This window comes from Sminthopsis crassicaudata, chromosome 5 (assembly GCF_048593235.1).
Source record: "Sminthopsis crassicaudata isolate SCR6 chromosome 5, ASM4859323v1, whole genome shotgun sequence".
In the NCBI taxonomy this organism is placed as follows: Eukaryota; Metazoa; Chordata; class Mammalia; order Dasyuromorphia; family Dasyuridae; genus Sminthopsis; species Sminthopsis crassicaudata.
In genome coordinates, this window is record NC_133621.1 from 12,677,855 (window position 1) to 12,697,226 (window position 19,372).

At 46.5% G+C, this 19,372-nt stretch overlaps 1 protein-coding gene across 13 annotated transcripts in view; it reads right to left on the minus strand.

The window, feature by feature from the left end:
• The window catches only part of IGF2BP3 (insulin like growth factor 2 mRNA binding protein 3), a 99,814-nt gene extending 82,006 nt beyond the window's left edge, over positions 1-17,808 (minus strand). For 8 of the 13 annotated variants that reach the window (XM_074267751.1, XM_074267749.1, XM_074267750.1 and 5 more), the window contains exons 1-2: positions 15,770-16,129; positions 14,914-14,974 (exon numbers count right to left, since the gene is read on the minus strand). In XM_074267751.1, the coding sequence (XP_074123852.1) occupies positions 14,914-14,974; positions 15,770-16,127 (419 nt within the window). In that variant the 5' untranslated portion in view covers positions 16,128-16,129. Of the gene's footprint in view, positions 1-14,913; positions 14,975-15,769; positions 16,130-17,274 lie in introns of those variants that run through there. The other 5 variants (XM_074267759.1, XM_074267758.1, XM_074267756.1 and 2 more) reach the window with 3 other exon arrangements.
• Positions 17,809-19,372: the final 1,564 nt, after the last annotated feature.

Here is a 19,372-nt window from a genome sequence, read left to right on the forward strand (position 1 = left end):
GACAAGTGGGTGAATGAATTTCCTACTCTGAGCCTCAATCCGTTACTGCAAATGGCAGAGGGCAAAGAGTGTTGATCAGATGATGGAATAAAATTAGTACTTCTTATATTTAAGCCATGACACTCACATATATAAATGGGTATCTATCTACACACAGAGACAGAAAATTGCCTAAAAGATAAGCCTCAGAATAAACTATCTAGGGCTCTGATCCATCCTCCTGAAAAGATCATCCTTCTAACTGAAATGAGTCATCTCCTGTCTCCAGACCTCAAACTTTGGGAGGCAGGATGCCCTTGCCCAGCACCTTCGGCTTCTGGGTGGTTTTCTTGGATATTTCAGGAATAACAGACATTCGGCTGCTACGGCTGCCTGCCTGCCCTACTAAGTGAGCCATGCCCATCCTAGAGCTCACTGCCAGGCAGTCCAAAGAGCAAAGGGAAAGGTAGCTCCCCAGTCACCAGGACAAAAAAGGGGGCCACAGGGCACAGCTCAGAGCTAGAAACCCTGCCTCATCTCACTTAATCACAGAGTCAATCTTGAACCCTGGTCTTTCCTGTTTCCCAGTCAGCTTCTGGGCACTACACTCTGCAGTCTCTTTGTGCCTCTGAATCTTGAGAAAACTAAAATGTTACAGCTACAGAGAGTTATCTATTATTCTACACCAATGAAGTCCCAGCTCTGACTTTTTTTTAAAGCTAATATATCAAGATGAAAGCCAACAAAATTTTTTAATTCCACTTAACAGGTGCCATTTCTTTTAAAGAACCTTCGCTCAAATTTTCAGATGGACAGGACCTTAGAGGCCATCTATTATCTCATTTACAGATGAGCAAAGTGAGACTCAGAGGGCATTAGCATCTAAGGTGGTGTTCCACCTGAGAGTCTCTCCCCATTCTCCCAATCTGCTTTCCCCAAACCACACTGTCTTTCTCCATTCAGAACTAAAATGGGGGGGGGGGGTGAGTGGAAAATTAAGAAGGAAATATGGAGAAGATTTGAGTATCGAGCTTTCAGCAGGGTGTAAAGTTATCCAGGATTTCTGAGGGGAAGTAAAAATGGAAGGACTCCCCACCCGGGAGTAGAAACCCCAAACTATCACTTCCTTTGCTCAGTACCTCATTATGCTGCTGAATGTACATCTTAAATCCCAAGGGAAGCCAATGATGTCAATAGATTTTTACCTTTATTATTTTTATGCGGCTGGGTGTTTTGTTTTTTATTAATTATGTGCCCAGCAAAGGGATTGTAGCCCATGCTTAGGGAAATTGTCATGGCTCTAAAATGACATCCTCCCATAATCCCAATTAAACTAGATTTTTAAAATGTTAATTAAATGGTGAGAGGTAGTCACCTCCTAAGCACTTCATTAAAACTGAAGGATCATGGGGAAAAATACTGTATGAAATGAGGCCGAGGGTCAGAAGGTCTCTAAATTGAACCACTCGGCCAAATTCATGCCTCTCGCTGCCTTTCCAATCCAAGTGACAATGGGCTCCCAACCCGACTGTGCCTTCTCTAAATAGGTTAACTGCTAGAAAAAGACTCTCTCCCACTAGGGAAGGTTGCCAAGGCACGAAGGACAATCTCACTTTCCCCCTTCACCCCTAAGGTCAGACTCATCCGGGCAGGGTCTTGTTCCTCCTTTCTCTTTCCCTTTTTCCTCTTCCTCCCAGATCAGAAAGGCAGTAGTTTAATCTGCATTTCCTCTGCTATCAATCAGGTGTCCCTCCTTAGTCATTCAGGATGGGAAGCAGGTTTCTAAGTTATCAGTGGTTTTAAATTATCCACCCATTTGTAGACCCCACTGCCAGAAAGAATCACTATTCCAACAGTAACTGAGAATTATTTCCCACATTAGTTGTCCTGCTAATCAGGATGCTTTTTCTGTTATCATTCTCCAGTCTCAGATGAGAGAAAAATCCCAAAGCTGATTTACACCTTTCCAGAAACAATTCTAAGAATTGCAATTGTCTAGGTCATCTGCATGCTGGACCCACTGTCATTCTGGGCGTATTCATCGAAAACCAGAGGAAAAAGAGTCCTAGAATGAGGGGCCAGGTCCTGCACCACACTGGATCCCAGCTCTATACCAGTATCCAGATTTAGTGAGAGAAGTCCACTCATCAGTGGGCAATAGAGAAAACTGTAGTGACACAAGCAGAAGCTTTAGAGTAGCCCTGAGGGGAAGATGCTTCACCAGAGCCTTTTGAATCAATACCATTTAATGGTCTTTAATAAGGGGGATTTTTTTTTTTTTTAACAAGAGGCTAAAAAAAAAAAAAAAAAAAAAAAAAAAACCCTAAAACCCTTTTACCTCAGTTTCCTCATCTATACGATAAGGGCTAGCAGGCTAAATAACCCGTCAGATTCTTTTCATCCCTAAACCTGTGATCCCATGAGTCAATCTTTCAAGTCACTGGTAGGAAAGCTATTAAAGTATCTTTTAACCTGACTACCTAGGGTCCACTTGGATTATTCTCCTAATGGGAAGAAAGAGAAACATGTCACTGGTGACTTTAGTCTACCCGTAACTCAAATCTCCCTTGTAACCAAGAGCTTCTACCTGCATTGATCAAACCTTCTTGAAACAGCAAAATGGAGTTATCCGGGTCTCCGCTCTGGAGAGGGAGCTGTTAATGGGCAAAATAGGCAGTAAAAGGGAAGAGAATAAGAGGGCATGAATCCTCGGCAAAATAAATAATTAGCCCACGGAAAATGGAGGCACTGACAGCAGCCTAGCATTAGGAAACTTGAATGGCTCAATAATAAAACTGAGAAGAGAAGCTTATTTTATAAGGGCAGGTGGGAAAAAAAAATCAGCTACAGGAAAAAAAAAAAAAAGTCTTTTGGATCATTTTCTCTGCCATAATTCCAAAATTTGATTAATATTGATGACAAGAATTTTTTATGTTTCAATCTAAACACACACACATTTTTTTTTTTTTTTAAACACATGCATACCCATATATATTGTATGTACTGGCAATGTTACCAGTGAGTCAGTCTGAATTCTGGAAAGTTCTGTTTCCATATGTGTCTGTACTCAGACACACACAAAATACAAAATTTCCAAATTTTATAACCCAAACAAAATAGACACCTATAAAGTGTTACAAGCCAACCTGCACAAACAAACATTTCCTGAGCAAGAATTTGAGGGATATGAAACCCTGAATTGTTCGACTTTCCTTACACATATTAAATTCCTTGTATTTCATTTGACAAATTGTGCCCTAATAAATTATTTTGCAACAAGGTAGGAAGCAAAACTCAACTCACACACATGAAGTGTGTTTTTTGGCATGTGAGTAATTAGTACAGGAACTAAAACAGGCAAAGGTATTTCAAAAAAAAAAAAAATGAGTAGAGTGGCATGAAACTCAGGAAAGAATCAAAAGCTATATAGATGGTTACCCTTCAGCATCCAAAAAGGGAAAGAAAATTCAAAATGAAAATACATATTTAAAAACATTTGTTTCATCAGAAGACAATCTGTAAGTTTCCCGTTAAAATAAATAAATACATTTCCCCCCACACACAGATTTCTAACTTGCACATCTGAATTGGAAACCTTTCAAGAAATAAAGAGAGAATCTCTCGTTCTCAAAGAAAATAGACCTGGCAAGATTACTGTTTTGCATCCTTTCTAAAATATAGGCTCGATTTCTAATTTCAGCACTAAAATTACTTTGATTTCCAATTTTTAGAACTTTTCTCCTAAACCCAAAAAGAGCTGAAAAGACCAACTCTAGAACTAACTGGCAATGAAGTGGTTTATTGTAAATATTTCCATGAGTCTACAAAGTAATATTGTTTCAGAAAGTAAAAAATATCCCTTTACCAGGTGTTGCTTTTTTTCCCCACATTGTCAAAATCTTCCTTGTCATACCAGAAAGATTTTATTTCAAACCTTTCATTCTGTCATTTAATAGATACTGCTGAGGAATAATTGCAGAATATCAACGGGGCCTGAGACAACGTCCTTCAATATTTTTTTCAAGAACTTAAGGGAGCCTACAACTGCTCATTTATTCCGATCTCCTCTCTACTGACCGAAAACCACCACCAGTTTTAATGATCTCTCTTCCTCTATGCACTCTCCTTCTGAAGCCAGTATGATTTTGTTTTCTAAGAAAGCTTGCACTTTTCCAAGCATTTTATTTCTTAAATATTTTTATTTTAAATATTTCATTTTTTACGTTTGAGTTTTCAAATAGCCGAAGAGACCAAGACATGAATCATCATAAATTTAGAACTGGAAGCAATCTTTGAAAATAGTCCTTTCACTGCATTTTATATGTAAACAAACAGATCCAGAGAGAGAAAGCAATTTGCCCAAACCAATTAATTTCCCTTGAAAAGAATTTTCAGTCTTTTTGTCATTAGAAAAAAATATGGATGATGGGATTAAGGAGGAATATATTTTTAAAACATTATCCTGTAAATTACTGCTTTATCCATTATACATTGGCAAATTTCATCCATCCTGTTGATGCAATCATGGATGGCTATCTAATCAGAAGAGGGAATAACTCCTCTGTTTCACAGAAATTACACAACCACAGAAAGCCTGTGTAAGGTTAAATTATTTCCAAATACATTGATTCAGATTGCACAGTGGAGAAAAAGATAAACAAAAGACTTATGGGCTTGAGTCTGAATTCCAACTCTGCCATTTGCTACTTATGTGACATTAGACAAGTGGTAAATATTCTGAACTTTAAGTCTCCTCGGATGGAAAAAAAAAATTTTTTTTAATATAAAAAAAGGAGTTAATTGGATAAAAGTTGATCACCAAAAAAAAAAAAAAAAAAAAAAATCAGCTTTTCTGCATGTCTATTTTAAGAGTACCAAATGTAAAAGGTATGGGGGGGTGGGGGGGAGAAACAAGTTATCCGACCATAAAGATAAATTCAGGCAGAATTTTGTTTTTTAAAGGCAAATCTACTAGGGAATTTCAAGTCATGTTTAACTGTAGCCTAAGACTGCTAATAAGAGTTCCTTTGTATCTTCTCTTATTGGGATCTATGCTAAGCCAAAAGCTTTGCTCTTCTAGAGACCTTTTCAGAATTTTTGTCCTGATTTTTCTCTTTATTCAAAAAAAAGGTTTTTTGTTTGTTTGTTTTGTTTTTAAGATTAGGAAGCTTCCCTATCCAGAAAGATCAAGATTTAAGAGCAGAGTTTTAGAGTTGGAAGAAATTTAGCATACCAAAAAAGAAACTGAGACCCAGAGAAGTAAAGTGTAGAAGCCGATAAATGACCCTGACTACCGTTTAAAAAAAAAAAAAATTCAATTATTTTCTCTCTTTCTTTCTTTTCTTTTTTTTTTTTTTTTTTTTTAAGATACCTAGGGTTTAGGAAAAATGAGACAGCCCCATTTAAACTACAGTACAACACTATCAAAATGAAATTCGCATTCTCCTCTCCCCCATTTAAGGGACATGGATTCCATCCTAACTTCATCATTAACGAAACTGTCCATAATTGAATATGGAACAAATGTATTGCTTAGAAGCCGAGTTTTCTACTGCTCTAACGGTTCACTGTCTACATCCCTCCTGCCTGGAGTTCTCAGGTTTGCCCTGAAACTGTCACCTCCTGGCCACTCACTGAGAGCTCCACATATTTTCAAGGATCCCTTAGATTTCAAACTCGCTGTCCGGTATTGAGAATTCTGTTTTGTTGTGCTCCCCTCCCTCCTCTCCCTGCCTCAACTGGACACTGTCAGGGTTCTGAAATCAGCAACAGGTATAGAGGCAGATCAGCTGAGCAGCTGGACCCTCCGGGCAGGCTTGGTGCTTCTGCCTTGGTCTTCCAACTCTGCCAGCAGCTCCTGACAGGCTCCCTGCAGTTAGTTATTTGGCACTATCAGGGCATTTTTGTTTCTCATACTTGATTGGTTTGGGAAATTAATTTGTTTCCAGATGTCCAAAGAAAAGCAACAGTATCATCATTTATAATCAACTTCCAGAACATACATTTCTCCTCTCCATCTTGCCATATACATCTGGGGAGGGATCTCTAAATGATCTTGAATTTGCCTCTAAACATTAATATTTATAAAGGGATGCTAGGGGTTTTTTCCCCAGTTAATTTCCTCAAACCTATATCTTAGATGTTATCAAAAACAGTGGAAGCATCCTTTTTTATTAAATCTGGTCTTTCACCTATTTAAGTGGATTGTGGACCGAACATTTTTTTCCCCTCAAATTTCTGGTCCTTGGAGAAATCCTTCAATCAAAATCCCTCCAGACCATCTGGGCTGCAAAGAAGCTCACATTACTTATCTATGATAATGGGATTGTACCTGGAATGATTAAAGAAAGGTTTGATTTCCCTCAAGATTCTCAAAGCTGCTCTGATAATCACCTCAAACTTATTGATCACATTATAATGCAGATATCCCTTCACTCAGGTTGGATTCTCATAGCCAAAAGCCAAGGTCCTCCTCGGACAGAAACGGTGTTAAATACTAATCTGGAAACGGTCTGAGGGCTTTCATCTGAGAATCAGCTAGGGTTTCCAGGGTTTCTCACCATTGGAAAAAATGTTCATTTCCAGCATCTAGACAGAGAACTAAGGCCTCATGGTTGTCAAGCGATACCAAGAGGATTCTGAAATAATCTAATTAGCAGGTGAGGCAATAAAGTGAGCTGGGGACTGGGCTTAAACTAAGCCATTAGAGAGGAACTGTGATTTGCATCAATGCATGAAGTCCCCAGAACAAATGAAATTGAATACTTAAAATATTACTGACGAGAAATGTGAAACTGAATTATGGAGCAGGCAGGAGAGAAAGGGGCCCCAGACAGTGAAGTCAGGATGCAGGACTGTGGGTGGGGCGGGGCTGGAGGAGGTTTTGACTTGTTTGTTTTGGGGGTCTAGATCAGACTTCCCTAAAGGCAGATCCTCCCCTCTCCCTTCCGAGGCAGATCGGTGACAAATCTCTAATAATCTTAGCAAGCATCTGGACCAGAGGGTGAGGGAATATCAGTCCTTCCTGAATTGACCCTCTACCTCCTGCCTGTATATCAGATTTTAATTGCACATCACATTAAAGCTAACCTGAAAACGTGATTATTTATAACTAGTTGCTGGCTAAGTGGTTAAAACCTGGATCTGCCCTTCCGTCTCTCCTTAGATTATTCCTGAAAATATCTGCCCTCCAACATCAACATTTACCGAATACTTTTTAGACATTTAGAAACAAGGCTGCTGGGAAGTAGAAGAAGAGATGTAAATTCTAAAAACCTTCTATTTAAACCCCGACCTGAAGGATATCAAATTAAAATGATATTTGCTCGGGTTACATGTCTTTAATGTGCACTTAGGTTAAAAAAGAAAGAAAGAAAAAACCCTGTCTCCTACACTAGACCAAGTTGGGGATAGAATATCCCAGAAGCAGAACTGGACAAGCTCATGACACGCAACCTGTTTGCCCAGAAAAGTTCAAGCCACTTTGGGCCACCTGTGTCTCTCTTCACTGGGCTAACTATATCTGGAGTAACGTATTCTGTTGTGGACACAAAATTTGAAGAGGGATATTGACAACCTGGAGTTCACCCAAAAGATGGTGAAGGGTATGGAAACCATGTCATGAGTGTAACAGCTGAAGGAATTGGAGATGATGAGCCTAGAAAAGACTGACAGGAGACATGATACCGGTGTCATCAAATACTTGGAGGGTGGGGAGAGATGGACAGGGTGTCAAGTCAAAGGGAGACAACTGATTCCATATAGGAAAGTACCAGAACTAATGTAACAAGTCAGAAGACGACTGATTGCTCCAAAAAAGGAGACAAATTCTAACACTTGGAGCTGTCCTAGCATTACAATCAGCTGTTCAGTTAGGTAGGGAGCTTCTCAGCAGTGTGTGTGAACAGAAAAAGCTAAAGTTCACCTGTCAGGGATGTTGTCAAGGAAGGGCCCGTAAAGGGCGGGTTACTGGTAAAAACAAGAACAAACAAACAAAAAACCTGCTGCAATCTAACTGCTGTCACCATTTAACTCGGTTTCTTCCTTTGTAAAATGGACATATGACTTCATGGATTACCTGCTTAGATGGTTTGTGAGCAAAGCATATAAATCACAACATAAATTGAGCTATTAGTAGGCAATCCCAAAGGTGTTTCTGATTCAGATCTGCTATCATTATCAGTGCTAGAAGATAATCAGTCAAAATTCCATTAACCTTGAAGTCTGGAAGATATTTTACTCGGGGAAGTGGTGTTTCTCTCTCATTGTCCACAATTCCTTTCCTTGTCTAAACAAGCTGGGGGAAGCAGAAAGCCGATGAGGTTTAGAAGGCTCTGCCACCTGCTCCAATAGAAGTCATTTCAAATCCAATTAAAATATTACTGTTTATAAATGTAAACGGAATTTAAAAAAAAAATCCACCTCCTTCTACTTCAGAGGTTAATGGGACTGGACTGACTTAGATGCTAATAAAAAGCCCAGTTTGAAAAGCAACCTCCCTATACAAAATGCTCAGATTGTTTTCCTATGTTCAATCGGGAGACTAGATACCCTAAACTAAATAAATAAATAACATTTTAAAAATTAAAAATAAAAATTAAAAAAAAAGAGTTTAAAAAAAATCCAGCATTGAATAAAAATTATAAAGAAGGAACTGGTCTTGTCGATGGCCAACTAAAGTCCCTTCGAGAATATTCCTTTAATATGTGATGTTTCCAACAGCCCCGTAATTAAATTTCAGATCTTGAGAGAACAGCACATTTCATATGCATTATATCTATAAAGCCAATTTCTGCAGTGTTCGAGAGTTAACCATTCACATGGCCGCATTTAGTAGGAAAAATAAAGAGTACTTTTAGTGAAACAAAAGGGGCAAAGACTAGTTCTGATTAACTATATGAAGCACTTAGCAAACCTTAATGAATGCATGAATATAGATAATTTTTTTACCATTAATAAATAAATCAAGGCTACTTTAGCCCAGTTTATGTATATGTATGTGTGTATACACATGCACTCTAAGACCTTAAATTGAATTACAGGATAATTAATAATTAATAAGTTGGCAATATAAAGACACATTAAAATGATAAGACATTAGCATGTAGAGCACTTCACAAATTTTCAATTCAAGCACAAATAGCTCCAACATTATTATTAGCAAAATTGAGTTTCCCTCATTAGCAATGTCCCTTGACAAAGAAGCAAGGTCCCGGTGCTACAGGCTGCGATGGAGGTTAAGGGAACATTGGGGAAATTACCCCAAATCTGCACATACCAGTCACCCAGATGCTAAATCCATCTCTAAGCCTCTAGACATGGACTCCGTGCACTTGGGAATCATAGTTCTCCAAAGTCCCCAATTCCATGACTAGAACCTTGTATGTGTAAAGAAAACGTTGCCAAGTACAGCTCGGGCTAACGACTTCATTTTTCCCCTTTCCATCTCTCTCCCAAATCACACATATTAAGTGCCAAAACAACTGAATGGCCATTTCATGCCTTCATCTTAAAAAAATATATATTCCTAGAAGAAGTTATTGCCAAAAGTCATAACAAATACTTCTTAAAAAATTGTTTAGTAACTTGGAGCTCTCTCTTAATATCAATTTATTTTCATTAGAAAATTATTAATAACCCAAGTATATACAAAGGAAGGATTTTAAAGCATTGCAAATATCATCTCCTTTTGGAGATTATTAATCCAGAATACCAGGGGGAAAAAAAAACTTAATTTTTACATGCAAAATTTGACATTTTTGCATGACAATCATCTTAAAATAAGTAACAGGGTATTTATTTATTTATTTATTTCAAAGGGCTTGGCAAATTTTTAGAACAAAAGGGCTTGGGACTGATTCCTTAGGATTGGTTTTTAACAGAATTTGATTCAATTAAATAATTTATTTGCATGGGTTAACAGGAAGACTAGAAACCAGAGCCTAAAACTCAAAATTACCACCTAGCCATCCTAAGTTCTAAATGTCTTCTCCCTGACTTCCTATGTTCATCCATTAGGCAAACCCCAAATTTTTGACTTAATTTTAAGTGTGCATTTAAAAATGAAAGGTAACTAAAATACCTTGAAATAGAATCTTTGTCTATCTCCCAAGCAGCCTACTATTAGAAGGCAACTTAGTTCTATATTTTGGTTTCCATTTTGGCTAAAAGTTGGGAAGGACAGCCACGTCCAAAATTCAGAATTACCAATGTGTTTGTCTACAGTACACAATTCTCTTAGAGTTAATAAGGAATTGTGAAATTAATTCTTAAAGTTTAAAATTTGAAGTCAAAAGATTGCCTAATAATTTTTCTTTGCTTTCTGGAGGCATTGTTTAAAAAGCCTCTTGTTACTGGGGGGAGGGGGGAACCAATATTGAATGTATTCCTCCAGACACAACGGTCAGAGGGGCCACATTTGGGCACTTGCGTACATTACTCATCTCATAAAAATAAGGTCTACACAATTATTGCCGAGCTAGGTAAATAACCGTCAGCTCAATAAGGCCTTCGTGTCTGCTGGCCAAACGGCTACCTCCTTCCACTGAACTGACATTTAAAGGCCGTTCCAGCTTCATTTTAAGCTTAGAGAAAGTAAGCCGAAAGGAGTGATTCTCTAAGGAAGCTCCCTCCCTTTACGTTAAGGACAGGGGAGAGCTAAACCGTAGATAAGAGTTTGGGTTTCCTCAGTTTCTATAATTGATTTCATATCCTAGCATAAGACACCTCCCTTCTTAGGTTTAAAGGCAGGAGGGAAAAGGTGGACAATGTCGCCTGGTCTGGTTTTTTGTTGTTTTGTTTGTTTGTTTGAAGGCTGGCTATCTTGAGCTGTTTACTGCTGCCCACTTTGGGGTTTTCTGGTTAATGATGGCTACTTTTTATTTCACTCCCTTTTCACTAGAATGCACAAAAAGCAGGACATACCTTCCAAGTCTCCAAGCCAGGGCACCGCCACAAATGGATCGAATCAGCTTTAATTGATGGAAAAGTGAGGGGAGCAGGGAACTTAGTCTATATTACCTGCCTCTCTCCATACAATCCTAATCAAAGGGGAAACAGCTAAAATCTGGCGACAAATCTTTCCCTCGGGTTCGAAGTAATTTAAGAGAGAAAGTTGCAACTTAGGAGAGAGGAGCTCCAGGTTTTTGTTGTTTGTTTGTTTGTTTGACAAAAGGCAAGGTTGGAACAAAAAGCAGAGTCCCGACCCCGCCTCCCCGGGGGTCCAGGACCAGAAACGTTCCCATCCCCCTCCCCAGCCACAAAGACCCTGGAACAAGTGACATCATTGCTATTTACATAATCACACAGTAGCCAGAACACTGCCCCCCCCCCATTCCAGCTGCTCCAGCCACCTTGTTCAACTGGGAGCCTCTCAAAGGTGCCAAGACTTTAATATTCATCCTAGCCCCTCTCTACTCCCCGAAGGGAAAGGAAAGGATGGGGGGGGGGTCTAGCTTCGGTTCTCCGAGCTTTGGTTCCACCAGCCCTGTTCCCGCTAGCAGAGAGACAAAGTCACGTTCACACTAATCCCTCCAAGGGGTGAGCTGGGGCTGGGGGAAGTGGGGCCCCATAAAGAAGCCGGGTGAGATGGCCCGTTCGGTCTTCCCCGAGCCAGGACGGAAGGCGTCTTACTAGCACCTTCCTCAAGTTCACAGCGGCTGGAGGCAGACGTGCCACGTTGCCTTGGAGACTGCTGCAGTCTGCAGAACCCCCAGTGGTTGGGCTCGGCCACCTACTACGGCTGGGAGCTCTCCTTCCTGTATCCCTCCAACCTATTTGCCGCAGCACAACTCTCGGGGCGGGGAGGGGAGGGGGAGCCCGAGCCAAGCTGGCCGCTGGCCGGTCCCACCCAACCACCTCTCGGGCCCGGCTCCCCAACTTGGAATTTGCAGCAGAAGCGGTGTGGGCCGCTCCCTTCCCGACCTGCCTTTCCCCGCGAGTCTAAAGGTCATTTTTGCCAAGGTGGGTTCCCTTTAGGGGAAGCCGCCCCTCCCAGTCTGGGCCGGGAGCTCCAGAATGGCTCGGTTCTCGCCAAATATCAGTGGCCTCTGCAGGGGTTTGGCCTTCTGGTCCTAAACCCTAAGTGACAACCTTCCTCCCCAAGACGTGTGGCGGGTACAGATTACCCATCCGCCAGCAGTTTCGCCTTTCTCCTCTCCCCCCAGCTCAGATGACCCCGGGAGCAGAGCGGTGGAACCTCCTGTGATCCATGGAAACTGCCTGCGGGGGGAGGAAGGGGGGGTCCGAGCAAAAATGCCCTCTTTCGAGCGTGGCCCGGGAACAGAAGGCTGCCGCAGTGGCGTGGGGGTGGGGGAGCTCCTTCTTTGCCTTTGCACCGTTTGCCACCCACCCCACCCCCACCTTTGTCGAGGCGGGAGCTGCTAGGGTGGGGGCGGGGGGGAGCGGGAGAAAGACTAGTCGGCCTGAGAAAACCTGAATTAAGATGCGGAGGATCACGGGCTCCTCGGAGAAGGGGGAGGGGGCTAAAGCCTCCGAGCCCAGGGGGCAGGAGGAGTCTCAAAATGATATTCCTGTAGCGCAAAGTGTTTTTCAAAATTTTATCGAAGGAGACGGGACAAAATTCGGGCCCAAGATAGTCCGAGCTAAGGGTCTCCGAAACATAAATCGTGCTGTCCAGCGAGAGAGGGGATTGGGGGGGGTCGCGAAAGAAACGATTCCCCCAATTTCGGCCTTGAAGGCGGAACTAAACACATTCTTCTTGATTGAAGGGGAGCTGAGCAAAATAAAAGCTCTCACCTTCCATGTAGGCTTAAAAAAAATGAACAAGCCTACATTTCCAAAGGACAGACGTGTGGAGACGCTTAGCGTGTTCCAAGATTTAACTCAAGGAAGCTCCACTGCAGTCAGGGGGCAGAGAGGGAAAGTCTAAATTAATCCCAAGATATTTTCAAGTGGACCAAAAAATCCAACTATCTTAGCAGAGGGCTGGGGATGTCAAAATGGTTCTCTTCCTGCTCAAGGGCTGGAGCTGGAATACCTAGGAGTGTTACTTTGGTAACCCTAATTCCAAGGAGGGGAAACACGGGAACTGATGCCTAAAAATTACCTCGATTTTATACTCCAAAGCTCACTGAGACCCACCCCATTTTATATGCACTTTCTCTACCCACTTTTCTTTGCCCTTTTCTTGAATGAGAAAAGCTTAAAAGAAAAAATAAATTTCATTCCCTCTATTTTGTGTCATAAAAGAGTTCCCTCCTGAAAGAAAATAAGTTGTTCATCCCAGCATTAATATGTGGGGGGAGAAAGGGGTCGGCAGACTCGATTCCACAAGTGCAGAGACGGCCAGGTTCTTTGTGTTTTAAGTTGGAGGCTTAGAGAAGGGTTAACAGTTTACCATATCATTCGCCCCTATACAAGTGTATTCTATATGAGCAGAACAAAGGTCTTTTTTTTTTTTTTTTTTTTTTTTTTTTTTTTTAATCTCTGATAAATCCCTAAATGTGCCTTTAGGTTTTCCGTGTAATGTATTTTGGGGTTTTTTTCCAGAACAGGAACATGAAAGAAAAACACTGACGTTTGAAACAGACGAGCCAGCGTGCAAAATACAGAGAGCCCACGCTTTGGGGGCACTGGCAAATGGAGGGGAAAAGCACACACTTTGTGAAACCTTTTTTTTTTTTTTCCCCTCGATAACATCAGTGGCGGGGCTGAAACCCCCCCCAGATCGTCTTTTTCTTAGATGGCTCTGGATGGCACATTCTCCGCTCCCAATTCTATTTGCCCCCGTCCCCCCACAATGCCTAAAGCTGCTCTTTGCTTGCCCACCTGTCCTCCCATCAGCTAGTGAGGCGAGTCAGGTTTTCAAGTTAAACGTCGGCCTCGCCATCCCCTGGCCCGTCTCTACAAGCCCACCATTACCCCAGCCCCTCCTTTTCTTCCAGCCCAAGAGGTGCAGGACAGCTAAGGGGCCACAGGGAGGAGGCAAATCGCCTTGGAAGCAGGAGCTTCGCGGGCGTGTGGCTGCGCCGCGGCCGTCATGGGCTGAGGAGGCTGCTCCCAACTCCATAGGCTTTTTTTTGTCAAGTGACAGCCTGCGCCAGAGCTGGCTGCGCCGTCGGGCGGCCCTGCGCATCCTTTGGACAGGCTGCCAGAGCGCCCGCCCTACCCGTTTCCTGCCCCCTCTTCCCTCCCTCCTTGCTACGTCTCTGCTCGAATCTGGGGCTCGAAGAACTCGGGGTGTGGGGGAGTCAGTGTGGAAAAAAAAAAAGACCTCTGTGTTGTGTTTTTTTTACTGCGTGGTGTGGGGAGGGGGGAATGAGATTGATGGTTACTCACACTTTTGCAGCTCTGCCGACGGCGGGCGGCGGCTCCGAAAGCGGTGCTGGCCGAGACCCTTCCCCATTTCCACGGGGAGGGGCTATTGACAATGTACTTACGGTTCCGTCCTTCCTCTTCCCCCGCTGTGATGCCGCCGCCGACGAGCCGCTCACTCCCTCACGTGCCAGTCCGTTATGTAACGCTAAGGAGCCCATCTCCTTTCCCGCTAATGCCCCCCTCCAGCCTCCCGACATTGGGATTTCGAAGCCGTCCCGCGCCCCCGCTCCGCGCCCTCCCCCACCCCGTCCCGTCCCGTCTCCATGTTCTGAGGTGAGCCCAACCCAAAGAGAACTCGATCTTCTCCTCCCCTCCCTCCTCAGCCACCACCCTCAGCCCAAATGTCTGGCCCGCAGCCCGGGTTTAGAGGGATGGAATGGGGGAGGAGGGGAGAAAGAGGAAGAAAGGGCAATTGGAGGGGTCCCAAAGGCCGAAGAAATTCTGCCGGCCGTAGGCAAAGGTGTCGTCGTGGCAGCCCGTTTTCATGGTGGAGAGCCCGCTTTCCTCACCCCCCCCCTTCCTGCAGTGGTGTAGATGGGGGGGGGGGGGGAAGAGAGAGGAGGAAGAAGAAGGAGGAGGGAAAAGAGAGACAATTACCTCTGCCTCTTCGGGACCGAGTGCTCCACCTCGATGAGTTTTCCGTGCACCTCAACTTTACCTGAAAATAGACAAGGAGCAAAAGGGGGCTTGAGGGCGCTGCGCGCCTAAGGGCCGCCGCCGCCGCCGCAGTTCCACGTAGCCTGTCTGCAGCCCCCCGCCCCTTCCTTCTCTTCCCAATCCAGTTAAAGCTGCACCCAAGTTACCGCAGGGAAAAACTGGCAATTGGCAAGCAAACTAAAGGGGTTCGCTTGGAAACCTCCTAAGTATGGGGGGGTCGCTTGCACCCCAATCTCAAACCTAATCTCTCACTCCTCTGGCACAGGGGCGGGGGCACGGGGAGGGGAGGAGGGAGGAGAGCGCCCAGAAAGAACAGCTTCCGCGGCTAAAATGCTGGGCACGTTTCCCACTCTCTCGTCCCCCCCACCCCACCCCTGGCGCAGTAGAATTTCCCCAGCCCTTTCATGCACAGATCCAAATCTGGGGGTTACAGAGCCCCCACTTTGCTCTGCGACAAAAACTGCCTCAGGTAGTTCCCAAAGGCCACGGGCATCATTAGAAAGGTGGGGTCACGGGGGAGAAAGGAGAACCTAAAAAACCCCAGATTACGTTTTTCCAAAAGGATGGGCACCCCCCCAAAGAGAGCGACAGGGCGCAAAGTCCCTGGACAACCTCAGACCCCCAATTTCCCAGAAATTTGGATCCACGACGCCCCAATTAGTTGGACCCTCTTTCCCCCCCCTCTTCCTCACCAATACCCCTTTCATCTTCCCCTCCTTACACCTTCTCCCCCCCCCCGCCCCCGAAACCCAGCTTTCTGGCCAGTTTCTAAGAGCAGCCCGGCCTCGCCCCCTACCTCGGACAGCCCGGGGCGCCCCCCCACCCATCGGGCCGCGGCGCCATCGTCGCCGCAACCCCCCGGAGCGAGCCAGGATGCGTGCGGGCACTCTTCTAGCCGCCAGAAAAAGGGCCGGTCGCTTTCTGGGCCCGAGCGGCCGCGCCTCGTCCCCAGCCAGGCTCGTCGGAGATGGTGGAGGAGAAGAAGGTGGTGGCGGCGGCGGCGACGGCGGCGGTGGCTGCAGCAGCTGCAGCAGCGAGCCAGAGCCAGAGCCGCAGCCTGGCAGCGGGGGCGGGGGCGGGGGCGGGCGGGCGCGCGGACCCCCACCCACCGCACGCACGCACAGACGGGCGGGCGGACGGACCCCGCCGTGCATGCACACGCGCGCGCGCGCACACACGCACACACCCACCCTTCTTCCGCACACCAGCATGAAAGCCAAATGCCGCGGCCCCCGGAACCTGGGAGTAGGGGGAGGAGGAGATGGGGAAGGCGCGCGCTACGTCTTAAGACCCCGGCGCCGCGGCCAGCGGCCAGAAACCCACCTGCCCCTGGCTGGTGGCCGTGCCCGGGGAGGAGTCTAAACGAAAGGGTCCCCACTCCTCGGCTGCGAGAGCGCGGGACCGGGATGCTGAACCAGCGGGAGCGAGCGCAGTTCCCAGTCCCCGAGCCTCTCAGGGTGGGAAGAGGGGGCGGGCGAGCCGGGTCGGCAGTGCAGTGCTGCGCGGCTCTCTCCCGGCGCTCTCGCTCCCTGTCCCTACCTGAGAGCCCCCCGTCACTGCCCACCCGGGGGTCCGCTCTCGCCTCTGTACCCCCTTCGCCCACCCCGCCTCCTACTAGTGCTGCTGCTATTGCTGGTGCTATTGCTGCAAATCGGGCTCGGGTTAGCACAAAAGAAAACAGAAATAAAACGAAAAAACCAGTAGATCACCCCCCCCCTCCCGCGGCACTTATTCCCCCCCAACAGCAGGCTCGAGTCCTGAGATTGCGCCCGCCTAGAGAAGGGGGGGGGCGACCAACCTGCAGAGGAAAAAATGGGGTTGGCGAGCGCTAGGGGAGAAGGAAGGCAACGGGCAGAGGGGGAGCGGACCCCAAATCTGCCCTTTGGCTTCGGTCCCTTACGCCGCCCTGGCGTTCCCCGCCCTCTCTCTCCGCACCTCGGAGGACTGCGTGAACATTACCTGACAGCGTCTCCACCGGTTTCCTGGGGAGACACCCGACAGGTTGTGGGGAGTGGGGCAGGTTCAGGGAGAGCGTCAGGGCTTGAGGAGCCCACGACCAGGACGGGGGCTTAGCTGTCCGTCCTTTCCCCCGATCCCTTCAAACTAACCATCCCCGTGGACGCCCCGCGGGCTTTCCCCAGCGAGCCAAGCGTCTCATCCCCTGGCACCCGAGCCCTGACGCAGTTAGGTTCTTGGAAAAGGAAGGGCAAGCTGGTGGCCGCACGGCGACGAACAGGTTTGTTCGTCCCCCAGGAGTGCCGAGGGAGCCGTAGGCTCGGACCCCGGACTTAGGGGACCCACCTGATAGGGTTTCGATGGCCTTCATCGCCCAGTTTTCGTCGGGACAGTCCACGAACGCGTAGCCCGCTTTCACCAGGAAAGAGCCGGTGTAAGGGATCTTGGAGTCGTTAAAGATACTTTCTAGATCGACCGGGCTCACGCTGTCGCTCAGGTTGCCGATGTACAGCTTGTTCATTTTTTTTAATTAAGAGAAATTATTTTTTTAAAAAAAGTAAAATCAAATTTAAAAGCAAGGCAAAGCAACGAGCGGATGCAGCGGTTGTCTGTCCTTGCTCCTGTTTGCAGCTCTAAAAGCTCCTAACACCTAAGCTACGCCACAAGCCTGATGCTTAAAAATAATAATAATATAATAACGAGAATAACCAAAAGCAAACAACGAAACACTAAGGAGGAGAGGGGCAAGGCTAGCCGGGGGTCAGCGGGCTTCTCTCGTTCCCTGGCAGGGATGAAAAGATAGCTGCGCTGGAACCCTAGGGCCAGAGTAAGGACTTCTCACTCTGCTGACGTGCGAGAGCAAAGCGGACCAGCTTTGTGATGGGAGGATGGCGGGGTCGGCAAGAAATAGGAGGAGAAGGAGGAGGAGGAGAAGGAGGAGGAGAAGAAGGAGGAGGAGGAGGAGAAGGAGGAGGAGGAGAAGGAGGAGGAAGAGGAGGAGGAAGAAGAGGAGGAGGAGAAAGAAAAAAACTACTTTTTGTCTCTGCCCCCCAAACCCCTTTGCCAGCAGCGAGCGGGCTGTGAAAATGTCACACTGCGTGAGTGGAGGCGCCGCCTCCCCATTAAAAAAAAAAAAAAAAAAAGCGGAGAGAGAGAGAGAGAGACAGGCAGGAGGAGGCGGGGGGGACGGGGGATGGTGGGGGGGGAAGAGGAGGAGAGGGAGGAGGTGGAGGAGAAGGAGGGAGAAAAAAATCACTTGGATAGTCCGGCTATTTGAATGAGCCACGTGTTCAAACTACAAATCAACGGTCTCACGTGAAGAATCCTAGCTCCTCAATTAGAGAGATTTAATCAAAAAAGGGGGGGGGGGCGAATGGGAAGGGGGGTTTTGGAAAAGGGGGAAAAGAAAATCAGAGAGGGAGAATAGGGGAGCAGAGAAAAGGAGATTAGGCGAGGGTCACGCAGGAGATGAAGAAAAGATACCCGGAGCAATCGGTGGCAGCAGCACCAGCTTGGGAAACAGCTCAAGTTTAGGGAGGAGAGAAGAGGGTTGTTGGATGCGGAAAAGCTAAAGACGAATTTTTTCCCCTTTTTTTTCTGAGGAGGGAAACAGGGGTCTCTAGGCCCTGAGTTTGTCTCCCCTGGAAGATAAATTGGAAAATGTGATTTTCTTTGGGTGTTACACACAAGCACACACACACACACACACGTTGGAAAATGTGATTTTCTTTGGGTGTTACACACACACACACACACACACACACACACACACACACACACACACACACACACACACACACACACACACACACACACACACACTTTATCACTAGGCTTTTCCTCTCCCCTTCAGGGCTGCTGCTTCAGTGAATGTAACCTCCTGCAAATCAGGGAGGAAGTTTTCTGGGTTTACCATTGGAGAAAAAGCGAGGAGGGGGGAGTTGGGAGGGGGAGAGAGGAGGAAGAAGAGGGGGGGAAGGGGCGGTGGGAGATTGGCAGCACAAGCCAGCCCCCCTCCCTCTCTCTTCCCCCCGCCCCTCCCTTGCTCCCCAGCTCGCTCGCTCCATTCCTCCCTCCCATCTAAAGCATTAATCTGAGGGGTCTTCGGGGCTCGGCTCCTCTCGGCCAACGCGGCCCAAGCTCGGGTGCACAGGGTGGGTGAGTCGGTGGACTAGCGAGCTAGAGGGTGGTCGGCGAGGGCGGGGTAGGTGCTGTACGGTAGCCGCGGGCCTGCTGGGCCCGATTGGCCGCCGGAGGAGGGGGCTTCTGATAGGCACCCAGAAGGGGCCCTTTTCCGAACTGCACCACGTCCACCTCCCATTTCGATTTTTGGAGGCTCTCCTGGTTCTGCCTTGCCATTGGTTGCGAAGCACGAAAAGCCTGGGGGCTTCAGGTGGGAGGCAGCCGGCTGGCCTGCGGGCTCCGGGGGCCGCTGGGGGAGGGA